The following is a 26,189-nucleotide window of genomic DNA, read 5'->3' on the forward strand; positions in this document are numbered from 1 at the left end:
GTCTGAGGAAACTGGGCAGATGCTAATGCTGATGGTGTATGTTGGAGGCCTTTCAAGGCGAGAGAGGTATTATGTGCTGTACTGTGCTATTGAAACTATCTGTCATCTTCCTTTGCTCTTTCGTACTTATTTAGATTCGACTTCAAGGTGGCTTTGTGACAGTGTTTACAAGTTGAACTCAGAATTTTTGTGCGTCTTTGTTACGTCTTGTGCTATGATCATACTTTTTTAATGTGTTGTTTTAAGCAATGAATGTCGTCAGTGTTGTAATTTTCTCTGTTTAGGGAATTTTCATTACATTATTTCAGATTTTGATGAATATGATTATTTCGTATAATTAATTATATGAATTAATATAAATACATTTTTAGGTTTAAATTCTTCATTTTTTAAAATGTTTGCACGTATTCCGTATGCCTACCGAAACTGCATAATGAAATTCTTACAAGAAATGAGTTTTTCACAAGTAGTCCGCTTAACTGAAGAAAGGACGTACACACACGCCTAGAAGTATCTTCGTAAAAACCTTATAAGTGGTTAATGATGACTAGAATGTGCGTTTTGTACATTGTGTTACAATGTTTCATAATTTTTTGTTATTCTCTGAAGATAAAGGAACTGATCTGTTATAGCATTGAGGAAACGCAGTCAAGGATTTGACTTTACGTAGAAGATGTTCTATAATTTTTCCTCCCAAATGGAAGAGGTTTTATTATTCTCATCCCCCCCCCCTTGAAAAAAATCAAACGTTTCGATTAAATACTTTTTGAAACCTAAGTCCGTTTTAGAAGATTCTTATCCTGAAAACTACTAAGGTATATTCTGAAATATATATAAAACACGGACTCAACTTTATTCCAATAATTAATCGTATTAATTAAATTTATGTTCCTTGGAGATGATATATAAGAAAACTTTTTAATAATAAAATTATTAGTATATATGTGTGTAATAAAGCAAATTTAGATATACTGATGTAGGAACACTGAGACATCAAAACGCAGAAATACTGATGGCGCAGCACGTAGACAGCATAGAAAGTAGATCTATATTGAAGAGGAAACTTGGCAGTCGAGTAAGATTAAATATTCATTTTTATTTCAACTGACATTTGAAGCCACAATATATCTCTAATCGTGCCTATTCAAGAACATCTACATTTTTATGCTGTTGCGATAGAAAGAGAGCATAGAGAAATAACGTCGAAGCGGCACAGAGGAAGAAGCTGAAATGCGCAGTTAATCCAGTATGGAAGCTCACCAAGAGAAGGTTTTGGTTTATGTTAGAAAAGGTTTCAGTTCTCAAAATTTTGAGTTCAAGTTCCGAATTAGGTACGTTATGAGCGTTACACAAGTCATGTGACGTAGATTAATCTAGAAATGGAGCAGTCCGGAAAAGTTACTACTACTTTTAAAGAATACAGAGACTAATACCCAAATTAAAAGCCTATTACTAAATTAAATTATAAAGCTGATTTAGGTAGTTTTTATCTTACATATACACACACATATATATGATTATCAAAGTAGTTTTAAAGAATTATAGAGAAATTATAATTCTAGACTGAACAGCTGGAGTCTGAAACAAAATGAGTATCTGATACCTCTTAGTGATAAGCGTGAGTCACAACTTCAGTAATAAATTAAATTATTATGCAAATTGTCTTTAAATAGAAATACTTACCTATATATTAGTTACTGATCGTAAACCACACTTTCCCCGAAGAAGTAAAAATTGGTGAAGAAACAAGCAGCTGGAGAAAATAAGATTCCATAAACTCATCTGAACTACTGTACCTTCAGGAAGAGGCATATATTATGGGCTTATTTTGGAGCGCGTAAATTTCTTGTTTCCTCAAGATCCCATATAAAGTCTAAGAAAAGACGAAATTTTAATTGTTCCAAAAAAATACGAAACCCGAGCGTATTCTTCATTATCAGGTGTTACAATGAAATTCTGGCAATTCATCTGCCGTCAGAATTTCAAATATATGTGTGAATTTGTTGACATTGAATTATGTGAAATATATTATGTCTTTTCTAACTACGGGCAAATCATGAACATTTTTAAGTATTTTATTTAATTTATTTATCATAATGTAATTTATTATGGCATTAATTTTAATTAATATTTAGATATTTAAACATATCCTTTTAGGTTATGCTCCAGGAATTCTGCCAACCAGCCACTTATTTAGATGTGATAATAATTACTCGTGTGCAGTTTTATTATTTTAGTTTTGTCTGTTGTTCCAGGCTCTTTGAATATAGAAATTAAGATTTGAACCTAAATGCTGAAGGTACTCTGTGGAAAACAGGTTTTGATATTTACTGCTGTTTCAGAAGACACAGTATTAGTGTCCGGAAGTTACTATCTAGTCCACTTCCAGGGGAGTCAACGAAAGTTCGGAAGCGGTTAAAAAATAGCGGAAATGAACACATTTTGAGCATGGAAGTTCCACTAGTATGATTTTTTTTCCCTCGTCGTCCTTATGCCGCAACTACTACATACAAACAGTAACCAACTTCTTGCGCAATCGATGACCAAATATGGCCACGTGAGAGACTTAGCCTCTCCCACACTGACCTTCGCTCGGTGGTACCCTTTTTTCCTCCTCCCACCCTCCCATATTCCTGGGGGCCGCACTTCCTGCCAACGAGCGGATTTCGCACACCCTCGCCCACCATAGTACATTTTGTTCTCTGGTAATTTTTTTTTTATTTCACCTCTACACTATACCCGGTAAATGAGGTTTAAGTCGCGCGCGCGGTGATATTTTGCTGCAGTCTGCTTAATGGACCTTAGCGGCCGAGCGCCTGCGAAGTAGAAAACGAACTCTTTTGCTCAACGAACTCTTGAGCGCGTCGGAAAATAAACTTCGCAGGTGGTAGTTAGTTTATGGATAAACTTTTTTGTGCACGTGGCAAAGTGAGACTGGTTGTGTTATTGCTATGAAAAAGAAAAGTGATTGTGAGTTGCTGGTTGATAATGTGGATTTATTTTCGGGCGAAAAAGGTAAGATCATTTCACTCATATTTATGTTGTTATCTCTTTTCATATCTATTATCCTTATAAATATACACCAGAGAAATGCCGAATGTAAACACCAAGGTTGACTTTGTTGTTTAAAAAAAAAAGAGTATTTGTTATGCTTTAGTAATGGTGATAGGGAGTTTAGTGATAGGGAGGTTCAGATCAATAGTGAATTCTTTTTAAGCACTTGGGGAGTGCTAGTACATTGACCGGCGTTCTTGAACAAACAATACCCCTTCTTCTAGATTGCATGTTGATCAGTTATTCCTATTTAACCAGTTTTGTTGACATTTCGGTCATTGTATGCGTTGGTTTCTTGGAAATATTTTTCAGTCCTAATGCAGTTGTCTTTCATATACCCCCTTATCTTGCAAAATACATCTGAAGAACTAATTTCAGCAATGTACCTAAACGAAATCATCCCACCGTGTTTTCATTTAGAATTTGAAATGCGCAGTATAGTTTTTGGTGAACGGTAGCGGCAATCAGTAAGTCATCTTTTTTCTGTTGATTTATGAAGACGCACGATATCTGAACTTTAAATTTGTTGGCCTACCTTTTTATGTAAAATCCTAGTATACGGTGCAGCCTTGGCGCGATTTTGAAAATTATCGCCAACACCAAAAATGACCCAAAGAACGTCTATGTACAATTAGTCAATAAAGTCTGCGTACATCAAGAAAAGTAATATCAAATCCAAATTTTAAGGTGCGAAAAGGGTAGTTTCTTAAAGTTTTTATTTTTTAAATATTTAGTTTCAATAAGAGAATTTGAAATTATTTAACTGTAATATTTTCATATCTAATAATTTATGCACACTAATTTTTAAAAGATAAGTGGCCAGAAATCAAAGCCAATAAAGTTTGCTTACAACGTGAAGGAGGCGGGGGATTTCTTATCTAACTTTTAAACTTCAAATTTGAGAATGCAAAGAAGGTTACACTTTCAAGGTCATTGATTTCCGAAGCAAATTTCACGTTGATTGGAAGTTGTTATTTCTATTTTCTTTGATGAAAATAACAATCAATAAAGAAATTCCTTTAGTTACGAGACAACTAATTATCAAATTCAGAGATGAAGGTAAAACCATTAGAAAACCATTTTCTAGTGTGCAAAGAGTTATTCAAAACTATCTTGACACTGGTAGTCTTGCTGTAAAACCAAGATGTGGGAGACCGAAGAAGCTAACGTAGAGAGAAGAAAGAAAAATTGGTTAATCTTTAGATTATGGTAACTTGGCGAAAATTTGGCGACCAACTCTGCTACAGCAACCCTCTATTTTCTTTTTCGCCGCCATTTTGTCTTCACGAAGTAAAGACATGTTTCTTTTCTTTTTATTTACTCAACACTTTTTCCAACAATCTGCTAGCCGAATTACACTTATGCTAGAAATTTTATGGAACAAAACTGCTTAATCATGACAAATATTAACTGCAAAATTGGGAAAAAGTGCACAATCGCAAACTCCTTGCCGCGTTTTTCAGAATCGCACATACACAGTAACCATGTACACGTCGACTTATTTTTACTTAAAAAAACATCCCAGAATTGCACAAAAATGGCATTACGCACACTCTTGACTCTATCCATCTACACTGCTATTTTCTCATAAATTACAAAAATTTGCACGAAAATGCAGGAAAATTTTGTGAATCTTTAAACTCGGTAAAAAGCACATATATGAAATTCCCTGATCGCGAATCCTTTCCAAGGATGAACATTTCCACGTATAATATAAATAAAATATCCAAAAACTTTTACCTCTAAATTATCTATTATAAACGTCACCAACGTATTTATAACAAAACATTAAAAATGGTTACAAATAATTAGTGTCAAATATTTAGATCAGTTTTATACGTAACGCTAAATCAACAGAAAGCTTCGCAAACCCATGAAAACATCGTATTTCGACTAGGACAGGTACAATTTTATTTCAAGTACTTGAATGAAACTTACTCAATTTTATTTAGAATATTTTTGTACATAGCAACTAGCCCCAAACTATGCGTAATTAATTTCAAGCTTCTGTGTTACTGAAACAATCTAAGGCTTACTGAGGAATGTCTTTTCAGCGCTTCAAATTCAGATTTGTTAGGATAAATATTCTTAAAATGATATAGGAAAAGTCCTTAATTTTGATTTGTAAAAACCTAATAAAAATTCAGGGAGAGTGGAGGGGGGACTGAAGCAGCACCTTTAAAAGCAAAATATTTACTATAAGAGAAAGAAATGTTAAAAATATTTCTAATCTTTAGAATACCTTTTATATTGTCTGCAGGCTTTGGCTATACTGTAGTCTGCACTATACACCAGAGATTGGTCGACCTTTTTTTATTAAAGTAAGTAACAATTTTCGTTTTTTTTTTTTTTTTTTTTTTTTTTTTTTTTTTTTTAAGGGGGTGTCGTTCATTACGTGCACCGCGTTCAGACGGAAACGAAGGGTTTGGCTATATTTTTTAAAAGTTGATCAGGGCAAAGCACAATAGGGCTATCCGCCGAAGGAGAGGGAGGCCTTCGTGGAGGTGCTTTCTAATTGGACACTAGTTCGTATAACGTTACACATGGGGGAAATCGCGAAAACGCTCATGCAGCCAACTCGTTTGCCTGGAGTTCGAACCCAGGTCGGAACTACCACTGTTCAACGATTTTACCGCTCGGTTGCTGGTAAGCTGGAAGGGGAGGGAATGGGGATGTCCCGTGGAGGACTTTCTAAAGAAACTGGCTCATATCCATGTTACATAAGGGAAAAACCATGAAAACGTCTATGAAGCCACTGTAACATAATTTATCATCTCTGAGAACCACAATTAGAGAACTTCCTGTTTGTCCAGAGACTAATTTTCAGTTAGAAATATCTGCGGAAATGAGGTACGGAAATCTGGTGTGGTTTCCGGACAAAAAGGATGTAGTAAAAGACCGCCCCCTAAAGCTTTTCCTAAAGACGTTTAACTAAAGGGAAAGAAAGAGGCTTTTGTGAGTGATTTTATGGAGAGAGAGACTTGAGTGAAGTCGCGCCAGCGACGAGAAGCCGCATCAAGCCGCCGATTTTTGTATTATGGCTGTACTGTTTTTATTATTTACTTTTATTATTCAAGAAAACCATATTAAGTGTTAAAATAAATATTTAAAAGACCGCTGGTCTGTTTATTTATCCATCTCGGATGATCTTACGTTACATCACCTTGTAAGACGGGATTCTAACCCCGGACCGAACTATCAGTGTTCAGCGGCTTTTACCGCTCACTCATTTCACCGCTTAGCCACAGGTGTGCCCTACAGTTTTTGTCTGCTATTTAGTATATTATATGAAACTTTAAATACATTATAATTTACAAATTTTTAAAAGTAGCACTGGGCTGAAAAAAGCGAGTTTTTCACTGAGGATATTTATTTATTGCATTCTGTACTATTTTCTCTGCTAAATAAGAGTATGATCAGATTTCACAGTTACGTTAGTAAGGCAGCTACATTTAAACATTGACAAATTTGTTATATATATAATTATGTAAGATATAAAAAAAATACGATAGCTGCTTTAAAAATAATTGGCGACCTCAAAATTAACGATTCTAGATTTGGTGATCTCCCTCTTAATTCATCTGTTCTTCCAAATTCGAGAATCTTCTGTGTTATCTAACAGCCTCAATTTAGCCAATCACAGATTAGCTCTAAGATTTAGTACAAATACCGCTGGCGGATTAATTGCGTCATTCTTCCCTTTCCTAACTGCTGCTCTGTCATCCTCTCGCCGCTTCGCTTCTCAAATGCCTACGTCTTATTATTAAAAAAAAAACAATGTACTTAGAAATTTATCATATTTAATTATGATTGAATAAGTGTCTGCCCACTTAATTGGATATGTGTAAGAGTAAAGATAGTAATTTATCGAAATCCAAGTCGTTATCTTCACCTGTATGTCTTAACCATAGCCATGACGGATATTGAAAGCTATTAAGAGTTCCAGTGTTCGAGTGCATATTCCAAATCAAGACATATATATATATATATATATATATATATATACTAAAATTAATCTTAGGAGATAATATAATCAATATTTCTTTAGTAAATAATGTTGTATGATCTTAAATCCATTTAGTGTGAAAACAAGTTATTACTACTTGCGCAATTGCTGCAAAGTTAGTTAATAATAATTTATTTCCTGAACAGTATTGATTAATTGATTATATTATCTCCTAAGTTTAATTAAAGTAGAATTATTTTAAAAGAGTGAATCCATACTGACACACACACCGGTACCTCGGTATATATCAGCTTTAAACTACGTACATGTTATACATACATCTTGGTATACGTTCTGTTTGGACGCGAAAGTGTTTTTTAGCATACGATACTTGTTTAGAATACGAGTTGAATTCTATGAATCACGACTGCGCGGAATACCTTTGTTCGAGACAGTGCTATAACTGCCCATGAGCGTCAGCATTTCAACAACCCGCGGAGTAACTCTGAATTTTCAGGTGATTTTATGTTTTTTCCGTAATTGTTTTTCGTAAAATCGTTTGTAATGAGTTAATGCGAAGGCCCGAGCAACGAAGAAAGTGGTTAGGATGAAATCCCCAAGGTGGTATTTAAAGAGATTGCTGAAATATACTAAGGTGATATACGGGCCGTTAAATAGGCTAGCGTTGCGAAGTTATTAAAATTGATTACTAAATAAAGATCAAAGACATGAGGACATGTTGAGAAATGGCTTTTGATCTGAATAACAGAAAAACATTTATGTTGAGTATTTCATTCGTGTACACTATACATTTCACCCATTGCATTTGTATTTTAATACGAAACAGTTTTATAAGAATAATTGTATATTTTCTCTTTTGTCGCAGAACACGCTCTTTATTCCTGGCAAGAAAAATGCTTCGGATTTTTTGAGTCATTTTCATGTTCAAGAAAGTCTGTTAAGTTAAAATCACCTGCGTTCGTCCTTGTGGCAGACGAAAAATTCAGATTCGTTGATTAGTCGGACGAGTGCAAGCAGTATCATTTTTTTTTAAACCTGAGCGAACCTCTTGTAGACGAAGTTGGGAAAAGGAAATCTGTTGTAATGTCTTAAAAATACATAAAAATTTAAATCGCTCTGTCAACAAATGCAACATATGAAAAACATTAAATTAAAGAAACAGTGACATTATATCTCAAAAATAACTTTTTTAAGTTCTAAGTTTCAGAAATCTAGAATAAAGTGAACATCACTGGTAGTGCACTAACAAATTTCCTTACAGGACGTCAAAAATTTTCTCCGGTTATGCTGAAATTCTTTTTACTGTAATTTAATTATTAATAATTTAGTAATTAAATATTTTTCTCTTTCAGAACTCGTTTAGAATAAAAAAAAATGTCGTTGATGTAACGAAGCTTAAATGTATTTTCTTTTTCTAGTAGATTACTTTTGCTTTAATTGACATAATCTGTCGATGAACTTAGAAGCTTGAAATTGATCGTTTACAGAAAGATTTCCCATGTGATTATTTTTGCATTCACTGCTTTGAGATTTGCATTCACTTGCAAAAAAAAGTTTGAAAATCTTAACGTTGTTGATGTTATTTTAGCTATGTGAATAGGACCTCCCAGTTTTTCATTTTGAAGGTTATTGGCGGCTGTATAATTTCTTGCTTATAGTTTATTTATGAACAGTATGAGTAACACGCATGAACAGTATGGGTAATGACGATTTCGTCCAATAATGCCTGCTGAGAAAGAATTGCTTTTCCCCCCCTCGATTCTTAAGAGACCACCAGTGGAATCTTTGAATTTTAAGAAAATCAAATAAATATAAATAAAACGCTAAGCACAAAAAATTAATATTTTTATTGTAATCAAATTCTGTTTACCGACAACAATATGTAGATGTGTTGTTCGTCCCTTACTTTTAAATTAGTATAGAAATTTGATACTTCTGGAGCCATCGATGTATGAATTCTTAATCAATATAACACTTTGCTTCGAATTCCGAATTTGGGTTCTTTTGAGTTGTCATCGTTATCATTTTATATACCAGCTTTCGAGTCATGGAGTGTGTTGTAATATATTTTTTAAACGAAAAACAAACTTTCAGGTGAAGTTCTCAAAGCGCAAGAAAATTAGAAAAACTACGATTGTAAAGCCATGATTAATTTGGTAGGAATTTTAAGAGTCGAAAGAATACGGCATGAAGATGGGTTTTAAAAAATTTTAAAATATGGGGATTGATAATATTGATGTGTTTTTTATGTTAATATAAACTTTAAAAAGTGCGTCTTAGAATGGAAGAAATGTAGTAAAGATAGGTTTAATCTTTTTAATTATGGAAAATGATAATGGAGGGGTTTATAGAGAAACCATAAGACAAAACAAACAAACAAAAAACCCACTCCATTATCATTTTCCATAATTAAAAAAATTGAACCTGTCTTTAATACTATATTTCTTCCATTTTAAGACCATCTTCATGCCATATTTCCTTCGATTTTTAGATATAAATATTTTTTTATCATATAAGTACCTCCGAAATTAATCATGACCTTACAATCGCAGTTTCTTTCTAATTTTGCAGTTTTCTAAGAATCCGCCTTAGAATCGAACAACTATGGTATTAAGGATAGGTTTAAAAAAATGTTAAAATTCCGGGGAATAATAATAGAACATTTTACATTTATGTGGGTAGAAAAGTAACTCACAGCGATAAAAAATTCTTTATTAAAAATAAATGAAAAAATATTTTAAAGCTGTAAGGCATTAATATTAAAATATTTTTGCTTCGTTTTGAAATATCAGAATGGCAACTATAAGAAGAGTAAAAGTTATTATTCGTGCAATCATAGACTTCCACAGAGCACAATATCCTTCACGAGCGACCTAACAAAAGAAATTTTATTAATTTATTTGTGCTGGAAGATCAGTTTTCGACGTTACTAAGAATATTTGAGTATGAGTGGAAAAACTCCAGAACAGTATTTTTGAAAAATGTCTGAAGGCGATTAAATCTTTATATTGTGTTATATTTGACTGCTTTATGGAGCAGTGGTGCCTTGCTTTCGAACGGCGAGAAAGAGAAGTAGAGAATTACGTTATGATACTGCTTGCGTAGATATGCAGTATGAAACGATATCCAGTCATGTTATAAGGTATTTCTCCAGCCTTCACAACATGCCTTCATGGTGTAATGGCCAGCACACTCGGCACGTATTCCAGATGTCCGAGGTTCGAGTCCTGGCGAGGGTATTGCACATTTTTCACATTTCCTACTTCAAAAATCCTAATGACTCTACAGTAGCGTCCGAACTAAAAAGGGTGGTGGATGATCATTCTCTACCACCAGGTTTTGGCGATTGGGTCTTCTAAATCCCCAGTTGCCCTATAATGTATTACTCCCGCCTTCTTGGTATGCTTTCGTGGTGTAGTGGTCAGCACGCTCAGCGCGTAATTGAGAGGTCCGTGGTTCGATTCCCGGCGATGACGTTGCGTATTTTTCATCTAGCCTGCTTCCAAAAAATACCTAATGTCTGTACAGCCCTTTAAAAGGAGGAATATATAAGGTATTTCTACCGCCTTCTTAGCATGCCTTCGTGGTGTAATGGTCAACACGCTGGGTGCGTATTCTAGAGGTCCATGGTTCTAATCCCGACGAGGGCATTTGCTCATTTTTCATATCTTCTGTTTCAAAAGTCCTAATGACTACAATGTAAAAGGGAAAGAGTACTCTTATGACTCAAAATTTATTTAATTTTTGTATCAAATAAATACATACTTTATTTTTTATGTGAGATAAGCGTAATGTAGTCCGTGTGGTGGTAGAAAAGCCGTCATTGAGTCCATATTCAAGTCCATGGCAGTCTACTGTACATGGATGTTTGTAAGAAATACCCTCATATGCGGTCAGGTCGTAAATTTACAATCCCTTTTTTTCAGGGGGAGAGCAGACAAGGAGCGGACAATCTCGCTCGGGATCTTAAGGAATTGTGGGGGTTGTTTAAACATCTAACTTCTCTACATTCAGTTTTATACAGAGGAAAATACAAATTGAATTCTTCAAAGGAATGCAATTTTGTACAATGAAAATGTATTACTTAACGATAAACTGTAAGATAAATGACATCTTTTTTTAAAGCCATAGGTGTAGAAAGACAGATATTTGTTACACGAATGAATTTGTAGTAAATATTGAGTTTTTCATTTCGAATGCTATGTTCCATGTATGCGAAGTAGCTGAGTATGTGAGATAATAGTCATAACCGAATGGCTTTCAACCTTTTCACGGCTAAGGACTGTTTCTCAATTACATTGTGGTCGCTGCTTTTTGGTTAATTTTCTAATGGCATATAAACAATAATTGTTTTTTTATTTGAGACTTATGAATAAAATAACGCAAACTAGACTGCAGAAAATTCCTAAGAATGAAGTTAAAAAATACTGAGAAATACATTATTGATGCACTTTTGTGTTTTATATGTAGTAGTATTAACTACTACTATAATACTTAAACGGAATCCTTAAATTATATATATCTATGTATAGGTATGTATAAATGGAACCAAATATAGAACAAGGTATAAAATATCTTTATTATACAATGTTCATTACCATACGTATATTTACGTAATATCAATATAAATAGTTAGGTTTCGTACATATATAATTTATTTTTATATTTTGTATTTTTTTGTATTAGATTCAGTATTGTATACGTATCTGAAGTTTAATTTGTTCTCTTTTTGGGTTACGACTTTAAGTGAGAAAGAATTGTTAGGGCCTTCATAGGGATTACATTATATACAATCAGTTAGGATCCGACTTTTCCTTTCTTTTAATCTATATATTGAAATACTACTTAACGAGTATACATAAAATATAGCAGTTTTTTAAGCTACTTACTTATATATCTATTGTTTGGTCTGGTTTGTTTGATTATAGCAAAGCATTCGACGGTTATTTGCCTAAGGGTAAGGGTGCCTCGTGGAGAACTTTCTAAGCAAAACTGGCTCTTACGCACGTTACACGTGGGGAAAACCTCGAAAACGCCAATACAGCCATCCCCGTCGATCCGGATTCGAACCCCGGATCGACCTGCCAGAGTTCAACGACTTTACAGCTCAGCCGCTAGTGAGCCACACACACGCACATATCCACACATATACATTAAATAGTATTTACATGTCGTTTATAAAGTATAATTGAGTGCAATTTAATCATAAAGAGTTAGAAAATATTCTACGGAATTACTTCACTTCGTAGACTTTTTGTTAAGCTTCACCATATTTCTTAAAGAGAATCTCAATGCTAGTTCCATTTCCAAGCTGTTTATGTACCTTATTTTTCATGCTTTGAATTATATTTAGAAAATTATTTCACTTGGTTATAGCTGAAAATACAGTTTTTTTAATTGAATAATTTAAGGGTAAGAAGAGAATTATGCCCTTTTCTAATTAATTATTCTTGAAGCATTTAATTTTTTTTAAAAAAGCGCGCATTTATACGGATCACTGAACTAAAGTGGTCGACACAGGACAGATGAAAAATATAAAAAATTACAAAATATTGCAGAAATTACATAAAATAGCGAATAAACTTATTCGGCACAAGCTCGCTAAATGTAAAACAGATTGTACAGTCAGAAAGCTCGCCTTGTCACAGAAATATACTGTTCATCGGGTTTAAAGGTTATTCAGACTAACGTGCGAAGTTCAGTGAGTAACTTGTATTTTCCTTTGAATGTATAAACTAGCCAAAAAAATTGAGCACTTGACAATTAGATGCAAATTTAACAGATGGGAGCACTTGACAATTAGATGCAAATTTAACAGATGGATTGAAGGAACCCTACTGCAACGTACCACTTTGTGTAAGCATTTTCGTGGATTTCCTTAAGGTATGTAAATATGAGCCCATTTTCCTTAGAAAATTCTCCATGAAATCATGCCTAGCCAACCCTCATATGTTTGGCCATATTCAACACAAAATCATTCTTAAGATGATTAATTAATTAATTTTGTGTTAGATGATACGAAGCTTTTCAAAAACTAGGATGCTTTCCGTAAACAATTAGTATTAATAAGCGCTGTTCAACTGGAATTTGGTTGGATTATTTGTTTATAGCAGTTCTTTTCAGCCGACTTACATGTACCTGTATGTATTGCTCAGAGGGGGTGGAAAGAAATTCCTGAACGAAAACAATGTAATAATGAAATGTTAATAAACAAATAAATATAACTTTTCGTATCGTATGAAATTTGTCTCCATTCTGATACCATGTGCATCATTTATTTCTGATATACTGATACTGAATGAGACCTAAAATCACTTTTTTTTAAAAATATATCTCCTCTTATGATCCCTGACACAGCCGTTTATTTTCCCCTTCCGTAATTAACGTCAGTCTCCTGCTCTTGACCGCATTTGCCAAGCCACCGTTTGTAAGCGTGTAGTGTCTTTGCGGCGTAAGGGCACTTAAAATACTGTCTAGTCGAAGTCTGTTTCAGAGATTTATTAGTAGGAAGAGGTGGGGGAAATCCTGGGATCCATCTCATTGGAAATTCTGCATGAAAAACTGGCCAAGGCGAGTAACGAGTACAGTTCTTACCTCTTGGTTGTGATAAAATTCATGTATAGATTCAGATCAGAAGAACCATCAATCAATAACAGTGTTGCTGGACGTTTAAATCAACACACAAGGAAAAGTTAATACAAGAAGGGCTGTCTCGTGACTATTTCACTGCGTTTTAGGTCAGTTCTTTCAAGTTTATCTGCCACAGTGTTTCGTATCGCAGTTTTCTAATCCTTAGTTTAAAGAAAGTGAAAGATGACCACAAGTGTAATCTGTAAAGAACTTATTTCATTTAAAATATGTTTCGGGATTTAACTTAACTGTGGATTTTAAAGCTGTAAAGCTGAAAAGACTTAATATCTAAAGTTGTATTTTCATCAAAAATTGGTAGAACAAAAATTTTATTAAATAACTTATACCTTCTTTTTCATTTTACTATGTCTGCTTTACTTTAAATCCTTTTCTCAACTTCTTTGCTTAACGGGAATGCGGAAAAAGGTTATTTCTTGTAAAATTGCTGGAATCCACCAACTTTGCACTTGACGTTTCTGACCTTTCTGTAATGGGAGTTAAAATGCCGACCAGTTACTTCGGAAGGAGTGGTCATGTAGTTCTCAGAAGGTCTCTAAGCGTTTCTTGGAAAATATTACTTGATATGTTTAAAAGTTACCTTTTGAATAATTATTCCTATATACGTAGATGTATTTGTAACTTACGCAATGTTGTATAATAGTGCCTCGAAGTAAAACATTGCAAGATTTACCCCGGGTATGTAAATCTGCGAGTGATAATGAATGAATGCTTTATAGCTATTGATAAATAAAGTAATAATGAAGTATTCTGTACACTACAATATGCTGTATACTGTACTACTAAATAAAATAATGTAATGTATATTCACCTTAGAGTATGTTTTTTCTCTCCTCTCTTTCTAATTAATCATCTTGTTACCGACGGTAATTATGAATTATATTGTTTTTAAATTGTTTAGTAATTTAAAAGGTAACTTAAAGATATTTCTCGATAACAGTTCAGCCTAAATTCGTGGCGCTAGGTGTTGAAAGTGTGTGTGTGTGTGTGTGTGTGATTATGGCAAAGCCTCGTGGGCTATCTGCCTAAGGGGAGGGATGCCTTCGTGGAGGACTTTCTAAGGGAAACTGGCTCGTATACACGTTACAGATGGGGAAAACCACGAAAGCGCCCATGCAGCCAGCCCGTTCGTGGGATTCGAACCTCGGACCGAACTACCAACGTTCAGCGACTTTACCGCTCGGCCGCTGGTGGGCATAGGTGTTGAAAGAATCGGAATGTTGGTAAAAGCATTTCTGACGGAAGTTGGATAAAAATAATGAAATAAAATATAAAATTATGCAGAAGACTTTTGCAGCAGGATTTTAGTAACTGGAGAATTCCATATCATTTGTTTTCAGCAGAAATAATGAAGGAAATAATTTTTTAAAAACTAACCATGCAGTTCCTTTAAAAAAAAATAAAAATATTCCATTTATTTAATGCAACTGATCTAAGAAACAACGCGTTTTTAACTGACCGTCATTACTTGCAGGCATATTTAAAATTAATTTTTTTTTAAAGCTCAAAGGGGCAATTTGCATAATGAAGGGCTAATAATTTCTTTTTGGCATTTTTGTTGGTTCATTATAAACGGCGTTTCAGTCTTCAAATTGTTGGCAACAAATAGAAACCTGCGTTATACATAAAGAAATTAAATAACGAAGAATCTGCATCGATGTATGTATGTTTCTCGCACTGTGAAAAAACGACGGTACCTAGAGACATCAAATTCTGAATAACGTAGTCCTCCACTCGCATATTGGCATCTGGAAGCCCAAATTTGGAATTTGTTTTATTATATATTTCATACTTTGTAAAACTTTTAACGAATTTTTTCATTGACAAACTGAACGATTTCAAAGCGAGCAATGGCAAAACTGTACCCCCCCCTTCCAAAAAAAAAAAAATCTCTAGCTGGCGCGACTGTGTATCAGAAATTCTAAAGATATGCTCTTTTAAATTGTTTTGCGGCATTGCTGTTGAACTGAATTTTATGGTTTAAGTGCGAAGAACAAAGATTTAGCAAAAAAAAAAAAAAAAAAGTAATACACAAAACGTTAAAAAAAGCCCCTTTTGGCATAATATAAAACCCGAAAGCTTTCAGTTTTTTTATTTATTATTTATTAATTGATATTTGTGCTGTTTTGAAGTTTAGTAAGAAACTGCAGATATCATACTATTAAAAATTAAAGAAAAGTGGCCAGTTATTAGGAATACATAAAACAATGTATTGATGGATACCGATTTCCCCACTAATTGTTCCTGTAATTCGCTGTTTGTTTTAACATACTGAAATGTTCAGCAGTCAGCGAGATCGGAAAGTAAAATTAATTAACACATTTTTTCTGAATCAGTATGGAGTCGTCAGGTAAGCCCAATTTACATTAAATGTTAATGTAATGTCTCTTATCATTTAGTACTATCATAAAATATGCAGAAGTGTGTTACAAATTAAATTTGCCTGCCAGTGGGCGCCGAGTTGACTACGAAACATCTATAGTTCATTTTGGATCCCATTGCTGGAGTCAAAGAGTTTTCACATAACTATATATGTAATAAAAATAATTATCTATATCATGTTGCGCTATCACAAGGCATTGCGTACAACAATGTTTACTGTACTATGTGTAATAATAATTACCGTTCGTGTTCCGCCCCAATTTCAGGCACTACGTGTGCTTATCCGTTTACCTCTGTATTAGGACAGAGATGGGCTGGTATCAAAAGCTGCTCAGAGAGTAGTATTAGTACGTTTCTTTTGCAGCAACGCCTCAGATTCCTCAACACACAGGGCGATACATATCTCTCAAACACCACATTGCTACACCGGCATCCCAGAGTGAAGCATATTGAAATCGTTCAAAATTAACTGCCCATCGCGCTACTCACTTAAGTTATTAGCCTCCCGGACAGCATAGGCTGCCCTTTCGGATTCTAGGAAACGGGTCTGTGGATTTTACGTCTCCAGAGCATAGACTCTCAAAGTTTAGTATTAAGCTAGTATATAGTATTACCCGGGAAGAAAGAAAAGCAATTCCTATCGCGCCGTTTAACAGCTGACTGGATAAAACCGTTGGATACTAGTAGTTTGACCTAGCTCCAAATTATTACACAGTTATTAGCCCAAAGGGCGTTAACCCAGAAGGGCTATTAATTTCATTTTGGCATTTTGTGTTGGTTCGCTATAAATGTCAGTTCACTTTCATATTATTACATCAAATATTATCACTCTGCGTTATATTTAAAGAAATTAAATAATGAAGAATCTGCATAAATGTATCTACGCTTCTCGTATTTTGATAAAAGAACGGTACCTAGAGCCATCCAATTTTGAATAACGTACGTCTAGGCCTGAATATGGGCATCTGGAAGCCCGAATTTGGAATTTGAAATAAATTTGTTTAATTATCGATTTCATATTTTAACGAATTTTTTATTAACAAACTCAACAATTTCTAAGCAAGCAATGGCAACGCTGTACGAAAAAAAAATATCTTCTGCGCGCGAGGCTGTTAAATAGTCTTTACTTATATATGCTCATTTAAAAATAATATTGCGATGTTACTGTTGAATTGAATTTTATGGTTTAAGTGCGATCAGCATGATACTCACATAAATCACACAAAACGTTAAAAAGAACGCCCCTTTGTGCGTAATGTAAAATCTGAAAGCTTTCAGATTTTATTTTTTTATAATATTTATTATTATATTAAGATTATTATATTATTCTATTTTAATTTTAAGGAGTATCTCATTTTTGATCTTATGATTTTTAATTAATTTTTATTGTTCTAAAATGTATACTTTTGCTTTTACATTTGAATTTGAAAATGAGAGTGTAGGGGATATGTCTTCTAAAGTAAGCATTCCCCGTTTAGTTGTGTTCTTAGTGAGCAAAGTTAATTTTAAAGATTATTTGCTGTTCATTTTGTTGTATAAGTTTTCCGTAATTTTTCTTTAATTATGTAAGGTATTTCCTCCCTCCTTTCTGCATGCCTTCATGGTGTAACGATAACAAATTTGGCACATATTCGAGAGTTCCAGGTTCGAATCCCAGCGAAGGCATTGCACATTTTTCTCTTCTCCTCATTCAAATTAACTTAATGACTCTACAGAATATAATACAAATGTGGGCAAATTTCGTAAAATGTATCCATGAAAGACATTCCTCCTCATGGGCAAGTAATCCTAGTGTGTTTTTCTAGGTTCATTTACTGCTGTTCGAAATTGTTTTCATTTTTCACCTTTAGTGTTCGTAAACAATGCGTACACATTGTATTCATGTTAGTATTAGCAGGTAGTTGATGTCATAAATGCAGAATACAAGCCTAATATCAATAAATATGCTATCTTTTTCCATAATGGTAGGGAAGCCATATGACGTAACCGTTGTTTCGTATTCGAATTCCGAAAAAGTCATCGATTTTGTAGGTGTATAGTGTCTTTGTGGCATGGGAGTATTTAAAATGTTGTCAAGCCGAAGGTCCTTTCGAGTGATTAATGGTAGGAAAAATAGGAGACTCTTGAATACGTCTTCCTGGGACTCTCCATCAAAATTATAACAGAGCTGGGCAGTCTCAGCATAGTAAATTCGTTACATGATATTTGAGGCTCTTGGTCTACAGCAGGTTGTAGAGTCATTAGGTTTATCGATGCTGAAGACTGACAAAATTCGCAGTGTCCTCGCCGGGTTTCGAACACCGGACCTTCCGATGCTAGTCTTACATGCTATCCACTTACACCATGAAGGCATGCGATAAAGAGGAAGAAAATACCTTATAAGGCTAATAACTGTAAAATACTTAAGGTGTTATTAATAGAACTCTGTTACCCATCCGCATTAGTAAAGGTCAACTATATAAACATATTTGAAATATATTTATTCCTCATTGTTTGCGTAAATCTTAAAATAATAGCTTATGCATAAGTCTTAAAATCACGGTTGTCACTGCAGGAGAAAAATCGAGTTATTTCTGATTGCTCACAATTCATGTTTCGTATGTATTGCGCAACTTCTTACAGGTAAAAATTTGCGCCAACGGCTGTTGTCATCCATTAGCAAAAAGAAATTTTATTCAAAATGCTCTTTAAAATGCGGAGTAGGTCTTCGAGCACTAACGGGGCGCGGAGCATTGGGGAAAAACGATTGCCGCCCTCAAAGGTGCGCCCCAGCGTCGCAATTTGGTATTCAGGTAACACTTTGGGCGGAGTGTACGTCGCGATGTAGGTGTCGTTTTCCTACTCCTTTTGAAGGAAGAAGGGGATAGTTATGTCAAGGTCTTTAGCCTTCTCGCTTTCTGGTGTGGGGAAGAGATCGGGGATAGATTTCTTGTGGGCACGCGAGCACTTGCGCATGTTCTTGTTTGCGCAAACTGCCGTCATTGGAATTGGCCCTATTTTATGAAAGGGCAGTTCCCGTCATAAAAGAGAAAAATAACTGAAATAAAAAATTGCACACCCCTTGACATGAAGGTACAGCAAAACTAAGTTACCCAGATCACTATTTTTGGTCTAGGCCAACTAAAATTAGTTTTCTTTTAATTTCTGCCCTCGTGATAAGATAATATTGTACGCTGTTAATATTTTCAAGAAAGTCTTGAACTAATTGAAATGATTGGACCATAAATATGTGGATTAATCTACAATGTTCATTCAGTACCACATAATTTCAAGCCGTTTTTATCCCTTTTTTATGTTCATTTCGCTTAATGCATCCTTCGAGTTTGTTCATCTCACTCCTACCCTTGCAACAATGCTGTATTACCTGTCTTTTGAATGCGATCTATAGGAAATGATTGTAAAATTTTAGGTATTTCTTCCAATTGCATTGCAACGAATATTGCAGCTCAACTTGCAATCAGGAAGTAGAATGATAATGATGGCAGCTTTCTCAAAACGTCTACAAATTCCTGCCACAGCACTCGTTATTGAAAAAATATGCTGCTTGACGTACTGAATATCTTTTCAAATACGGATTTATGCTTATGTTTTTAGAATAGTAGTCTGATAGTTTGTAAATTTTGATCCCTAACATCGTTATCGGAAAATAGGTTCTATTCTGTACATATGCATGGTTGTTCTGGCTTTAGTACGTATGTACGTTTAAAAAAGTGTTTAATGTTTGTCGATTAAACAGATTTTGACATAAATTAATTTTAGATATTTTTTTTGAGGAATATTTATATTTTTTATTTTAGAAAATCTTAAAATATCTTAAATATCAGTGTTAAGAATAATATTCTATTTGCGTAGCTTCTGAGGCGCTGTGCTGTCTTTCTTATAAATATCAACAAAATGGGATGAATCTTTAAGAATTGTATGTGTTTAGAACTGCAATTTTTTTCTGAACTGGTTAATTATTACCCAGTAATTAATTTTTACAAATTTATAATTTAAGTAGATGTATTAAACTTGTTAATAAATCGATGTCGGTTATTAAAATATATTTGCTAGATTTGAAAAGTCGTAAGGTTCATTTCGGAGCAGAAAACATGGCAGATAAGCAACAATGTTAGCTAGGCTTGCTTCCAGTTACGCCACGAAGGCACGCGATAATGAAGGAGAAAATTCCTTACTTTTTTCTGCATTTAAAGACAGCAGGGACACAGTCGCCAAATAATTATCGTCTACCCCATTTTAGTCCAGGCGCCACTAGTAGAAGATAGCATTTAAAATCCCACTTTTAGAGCATTTTAAATGAAAAAGCAGAGATGCCTTTTCCACATCCGAACTTCTGACCTTCGGATTGCTCGTCGTTTTAATTACACCAAGTGGGGGCGCGATAAGGAAGATAAATTAGTTTATTAGGGTGTTGATCATGGAGGTAGGAAAGGGAGGAGAGGCCATTCCGCGCTAGAAGTGAAGCACTGCTTTACTATACAAACTGCTTAACTATACAAACTGCTATTATCCATCACACTATGAATGTTTCTTTCATGCGAGAGTGTCCCTTTTTCGATTTCTATGGAACTGTCGTGTGTCGAAATACTATCAGAATCTTGTCAAGCGAGCTTCGTCTGGTGACGCTTGGGTCATAGAAATCGAAAAAGGGACACTCTCGCATGAAAGAAACATTCATAGTGTGATGGATAATAGCAGTTTGTATAGTTTACTGACATTTACGCAAAAATCTTGGTTATTTTTCGATAACTAACAACAGCGATTTTGATTATGAATTTGTTTTATAAAATTCTAAGCTGTTGCACTACAAAAATATAGATTTTAAGAAAATTGCTAAAAGAGATCTGCCAAAATTTATTTTCTAGAAGATTTGAAAATTTTGAAACTTGATGGCTAAATGTAAATATAAAATTATGTATGTTAAAATATTTGTAATTAGGCACATAGGTCAGATTAAGTTTTTATTAAATAGAGTAACGCATGCAAGGGCTATCTGCCTAAAGAGAGAGATGCCGTCGTGGAGGAATTTTGAAGAAAAACTGACCTTTGAGTGGGTATTAAAAATAATACTTATAATTTTCATTCAAATTATATTCATATATATTTTTTATGTAAAACTTTCGGGTGTATGCTAAATGAGTGTAAATTACTTTACACGAAAAATATAGTGAATGCACAGAAATTAAAGATTTGCACATGCCGTAAATGATAAATAGGAAATATGTATGGGTATTTATGCATGTGCTTGCAAAAAGCATGTATCTGTCTTTGACAAAATACTTAAATATTCATTAAATTATTTATAAATGTATTTGGAATGAAGAATTTATTCACTTATAAACAACTGTGAAAGTACTGTGAAGAAATCTAATGATTAAATGTATCTAATTTATAATGATTATAAATGTTATCTAAATATATAATAACCTTAATATTGAATTGTAAACATAAATTGAAATCCTGTTGACAAATACGTTATAAAACTATTTAAGCAAGAATTGTTCGTATTGGAAAGCAATCTGTTAAAAGGTATTGTAAAGCAAATGCTATGAGATGCGCACTTAAGAACGTAATAAAGTTCTGGAATATGTATTGTTGAAATGAAGGGTAAAAAAAAAAAAAAAAAATCTGATAAGTATAATTAAAAGAATTATTCCCTTTACATTTTATAATAACTCAGTTACAAGTTTTAAATAATACTTAAAAAAAAAAAAAAAAAAAAAAAAAAAAAAAAAACTTATTTTATTCCCTTTCAGAAATGTTCAGAGAAAGTCAAATACTATTTAATACCTATTTAATTATTAGGAATTAGCGAAATACTTCTTTTAAGTATTTCGCTAATTCCTAATAATTGTCTAATTTAAAATGAACCGAATAGAGCATTAATTATAAATTGACTTACATTTTTCGATTTAAAAGAAGCCAAAAAATCATGTCATGTTTAAGAAAGTATTTTAGGAAGAAGCTCTATAAATAGAAAAGAAATAATGCATAATTTTAATATTAATAATACAATAAACTTTGATCTTAATTTTTGTACCTTAACCGAATAAAATCAAATTACCGTAATTTTTTTTTCTAATTTAATTAACGAAAACTTGTGAAAATATTTCATTCAAATTAAACCATTCTGAGAAAACTGTCCTGTGAAAAGTATAGCATTTAATTCCGTTCAGAATGAAATGTTGTTTAAAAATATGTTGTTTTCACATACTTAGGACTCTGAAGTGTTGTAGAAAAAGAAAATATATACATTTATATGTATATTTGCGACGTAATTACAAAATATTTACACCCGAACGCGTCAAATCCCATAGAACTCAATGGTAAATGACCCAATGTTTTGGTCACCACGTAGGGATCGCCGGTGCTTCAGACCAGGGTACGGAGAAACTTGTTTAGGGCGACTCCTTCTTACTTCCTACCTCCATGGTGTTGATATACGATCGCTATCTACCTAAGGTGACGCCTTCGTGGAGGATTTTCTAATTGGACTTGGTTCGTATTCACGTTACACTAAGGGACCATGCGGCTAGCCCGTTCACTCGATCGCACCCGGCTCGAACTCCCAGCATTCAACGGTCTTTAACCACTCAGCCATTGTTCGTTCGCGTTAAGAAAAGAAACAATTCTTCATAGATGCATGAATTATTTGCTTGCGATCGAAATCTTTTATTTTCTTAATGGTACATTAATGAAGAATGCCTTTCATTTCTGATAACCTCTTAAACTGGAAAGGGTACGGTATATGTAGGTAAAATTCCTGTTAGGTAGAAGAAGGATGAAAGCTGATTTTAAGATTTGCAATCCAGATTCCTGGATGCAAGCAAACAGAAAAACCATCCAAATAAAACAATAGAAATATCGCGTTTTTCTTAATGTAATCTTCCTAGAAATAAACAGCTATATAAGAAATAAAATTCCCGCGCTTAATATTAAACTAAATATACGGCTTATAGAAAATATACAACTCAGTTTTTAGAATTCTTTTAATAGCTGTAACATTTTTGGCCCCGTTTGATCGAAAAATGCTTCATATAGGTTTGACATAATTTACTGCTCAGAAATTTTAGTTTTTTTTATTTCCTGGGAGAAAATACATTGGCCATTACATCGGAGACATTTTAATAGTACACATACTTGCGGATTGTTTCTTACAAAAAATAGAATTAACGAACGATTGCAAAATTAGTTCCTTTCTTTGCAGCTTATTATCTTGATATGAAAGGCGAATTCGCAATTCTTGAGAGTTATAATCTACGCTCTTCAAATCAATTTCGTTGCGTTTATTACAGTATCATACGTGGAGCAGATTTGTGGAAAATCTTATAATAAATATAATAAATTCTCAATTTTGAATAAAATGATTTGTAATGGATTCTAAAATCATCTTATAACAATTTTGTGGTTTATTCATGAATAAAATTTAGTTTAGAAAGAAAAATAAGGTGTTTTTGAATTTATCAAAAATTATTTTGGCAGCATAGGGTTACATTACCAGGTCTGACTCTTCCTATAACCTCGAATTTAGGAACTCTTGAGTTTCTTCCGGGTACTCTGACCTCCCATTTATATGTTGTAGTATTTCTCCTTATTCGGGGCAACCTTCATATAGAAGTTAGCTTAACTTACGGCAAAACACTGGAGGGATTTTTCGATTGAAAGACTATTTATCTACTATTTATCCACTTTTTGTTTTGCACAACCAGAGATATCACATAGGACCATACAACCTATCCTTTATTAATTCGCTTTCGTTCATTTAGCGAATGATGGGTCACCGTTTATAGAAATAATTATACAAATTTCAACTTGGAGTTCCTTTTTCCTGTTTCAGTTTCGTGGATTTTTTAAGATTTTCAGAAATCTAGGTATCAGTTGGATCTCATGTGGGCCATGGGTATATGGTTTAGTGGATTTCAGTATTCTTGCAGATTGGTAAAACATACTCCTCACAGAATTTTATTTTTTCTGCCACTTTGGAAGGTATAGTGATTAGCGGATGATGACTGCGGTTCCGAATCAGAAGTGTGTGTCCCGACTTCCTCGTAAGGCTTGGTTGTAAGTGTAATGTCTTTCCTTATGTTTCGTGCTGGTATGACGCGGGCAAAGTTCTGGAGGATGAGACGTTGAAATAACCAGTGGGACTGGCCATTATCGACAGATATTTTCTAGTAAGTGTCCGGTCGTTTGGAAAAGAAAGAATTCCTTGTTGAACACTCATTGTTTTAAAATAAATTTTGTGTGTCATATTTATTTTTCATGAATGTTTCAAGATCATTTTCCATCGCATGATTTGATAGGTTGTAGGGATTTATTTTAAATAACCAATTTATTTAGTTTGTTATTATTTCCTATAAGCCTTCGTTCTCCTAATTGTCAATGCCAGAAAATTTAAATTTGGTAGCACGCGTGAAGGAATGCAAATTCTACCTTGAAGAAAGAATTTCAGTAGGAAAGAGAGGGAGAGAATTAGGCTATTGCCGTCACCTCTGTTGCGTAAGCATCTTCTCCCAAAGTTTTTGCGGTTTTTCGTAATATAAAACTGCATTTACTTTCTGCCACTAGTTCCGACGCGGGTTTAAGAAACGGGAATTAGCTGAGCCCTGTAGTTTAGTTCTACGACTTGTACCTATCTTCAAATCTTTAATTAGTTCTTTGATTTCAGTTACCGCCCAAGCGGAGGCGTAGTTTGTTAGCGTCGAATTGACGCATTGTAAATTTTAAAGAGTTAATAAAGGGTACTTTTAACCCTTCTTCTGTGCAGTTACTACTCTTACAGTTGTCACACTGGAGTTAATCAAGTGGACTCTATAAGGTAATTATTAGTTGATCGCTATGGATCCATGATTCGGGGATTAAAGGGTTTTTTACGGATAATCATATCAGATATAAGTTTTATATTTTCAGGTTGATAAGCCTTTTCAATTAAATCTCCACGGGCATTTCAAGATTTAATGGTTCTTTTAATCGTTTTAATTTAGTTGCATATCATAAAAAAAATTTATATCATTTTGTAAATTTTGAGTGGAAGTAGCTCATAAAAATGTTACAGTAGTTAATTAAAGGTAGAGGAGAAGTTTTAATGTATAACGTTGATTATGATAGGAAATCTTTAATCTTTAACAATTAGATTACTTCCATCATGACCACTTTATTTCCATTAGAACCCTAATGCAACTACAGCCTTCAATTGTTAATGATTACCGTAAAAAAGAGTGCCCATTACAAAAGTAGTTTTTAGGAATTAAAAATACTGAGTTTAAGCACTGTTTTAGCAGTCCTGTGTAATATTCGCATTCTTCTTTCAAACTCATTTAATGCAATATTTATCTTCAAATTATTTAAAAAATTAAATAGGAGGGGAACGAGAATTTAGGTTTTAAACTTATTTGTATGTACCCTAATACTTTTTATCTTGTTTAATTCCTAATTATCTCAGTATATTTTTCACAGCACTATACATACCAGTGTTTTAGATATTGCCGGATAATGCTTTTTAATTTGTATTCTACCTAAAAAAAAATCTCATTAACGTTCATGTTTGTGAGTTTTCTTTTTTCACACATGATTACAATTTTAATATAAACCTTCTTAAACCTGAAGAAATATGTATAAAACGTAGTTTATTCAATACACCGTGTACTCCTTGTAGCTGCCATCTCCTCTAAACGAACATGTTTGAAAGTTACTAGTATTCAGAAGAATGTATCGTTACTGGACATCGGTTCTTCGTAGAAAAATCATTCGGAACAATGAGGAATCGTTTTATTAAGGGATCAGTGTAATTTTTATTCCTTTTCTTGCCGATTAAATGTATATCATGAGAAAAAATAATTCATTTAAATTGGAAAGTTAAAAAACTATTTAAACTACATAATTTATATACATTATACGAATATTTATATACATTATACCACTTCCTGTAAATGAGCGTCTGCGAAAGTGACCATCTCAATAAAAAATAATTTGGATCCATGTTGGTTGGCTTAAAGAGGATTCGATGTAAATTTTTATTTCTCACTTTTCCCTTATTGATATGGTACGTGGCATGAGGAAAATTAATTTATTTAAATTTCGCTGAGCGCACATAACGGCTGATATTCTTAATTAAAATAAAATATTTCGATTACTGAAT

The 26,189-nt window shown here is 33.6% G+C and overlaps 1 protein-coding gene across 8 annotated transcripts in view; it reads left to right on the forward strand.

Annotated features, from left to right (window-relative positions):
* Positions 1–26,189, forward strand: part of LOC118193314 (uncharacterized) — a 277,544-nt gene that overhangs the window by 212,078 nt on the left and 39,277 nt on the right. Inside the window, exon 1 of one of the 8 annotated variants that reach the window (XM_035364384.2) lies at positions 2,782–3,015. The exons of the other annotated variants lie outside the window; for them this stretch is intronic. Within the exon in view, the coding sequence (XP_035220275.1) occupies positions 2,952–3,015 (64 nt within the window). The 5' untranslated portion in view covers positions 2,782–2,951. Of the gene's footprint in view, positions 1–2,781; positions 3,016–26,189 lie in introns of those variants that run through there. 8 annotated transcript variants of the gene reach the window in all.

The sequence above is a fragment of the Stegodyphus dumicola genome, chromosome 8, assembly GCF_044657685.1.
Source record: "Stegodyphus dumicola isolate Sdum_Otavi_A_Nest chromosome 8, ASM4465768v1".
In the NCBI taxonomy this organism is placed as follows: domain Eukaryota; kingdom Metazoa; phylum Arthropoda; class Arachnida; order Araneae; family Eresidae; genus Stegodyphus; species Stegodyphus dumicola.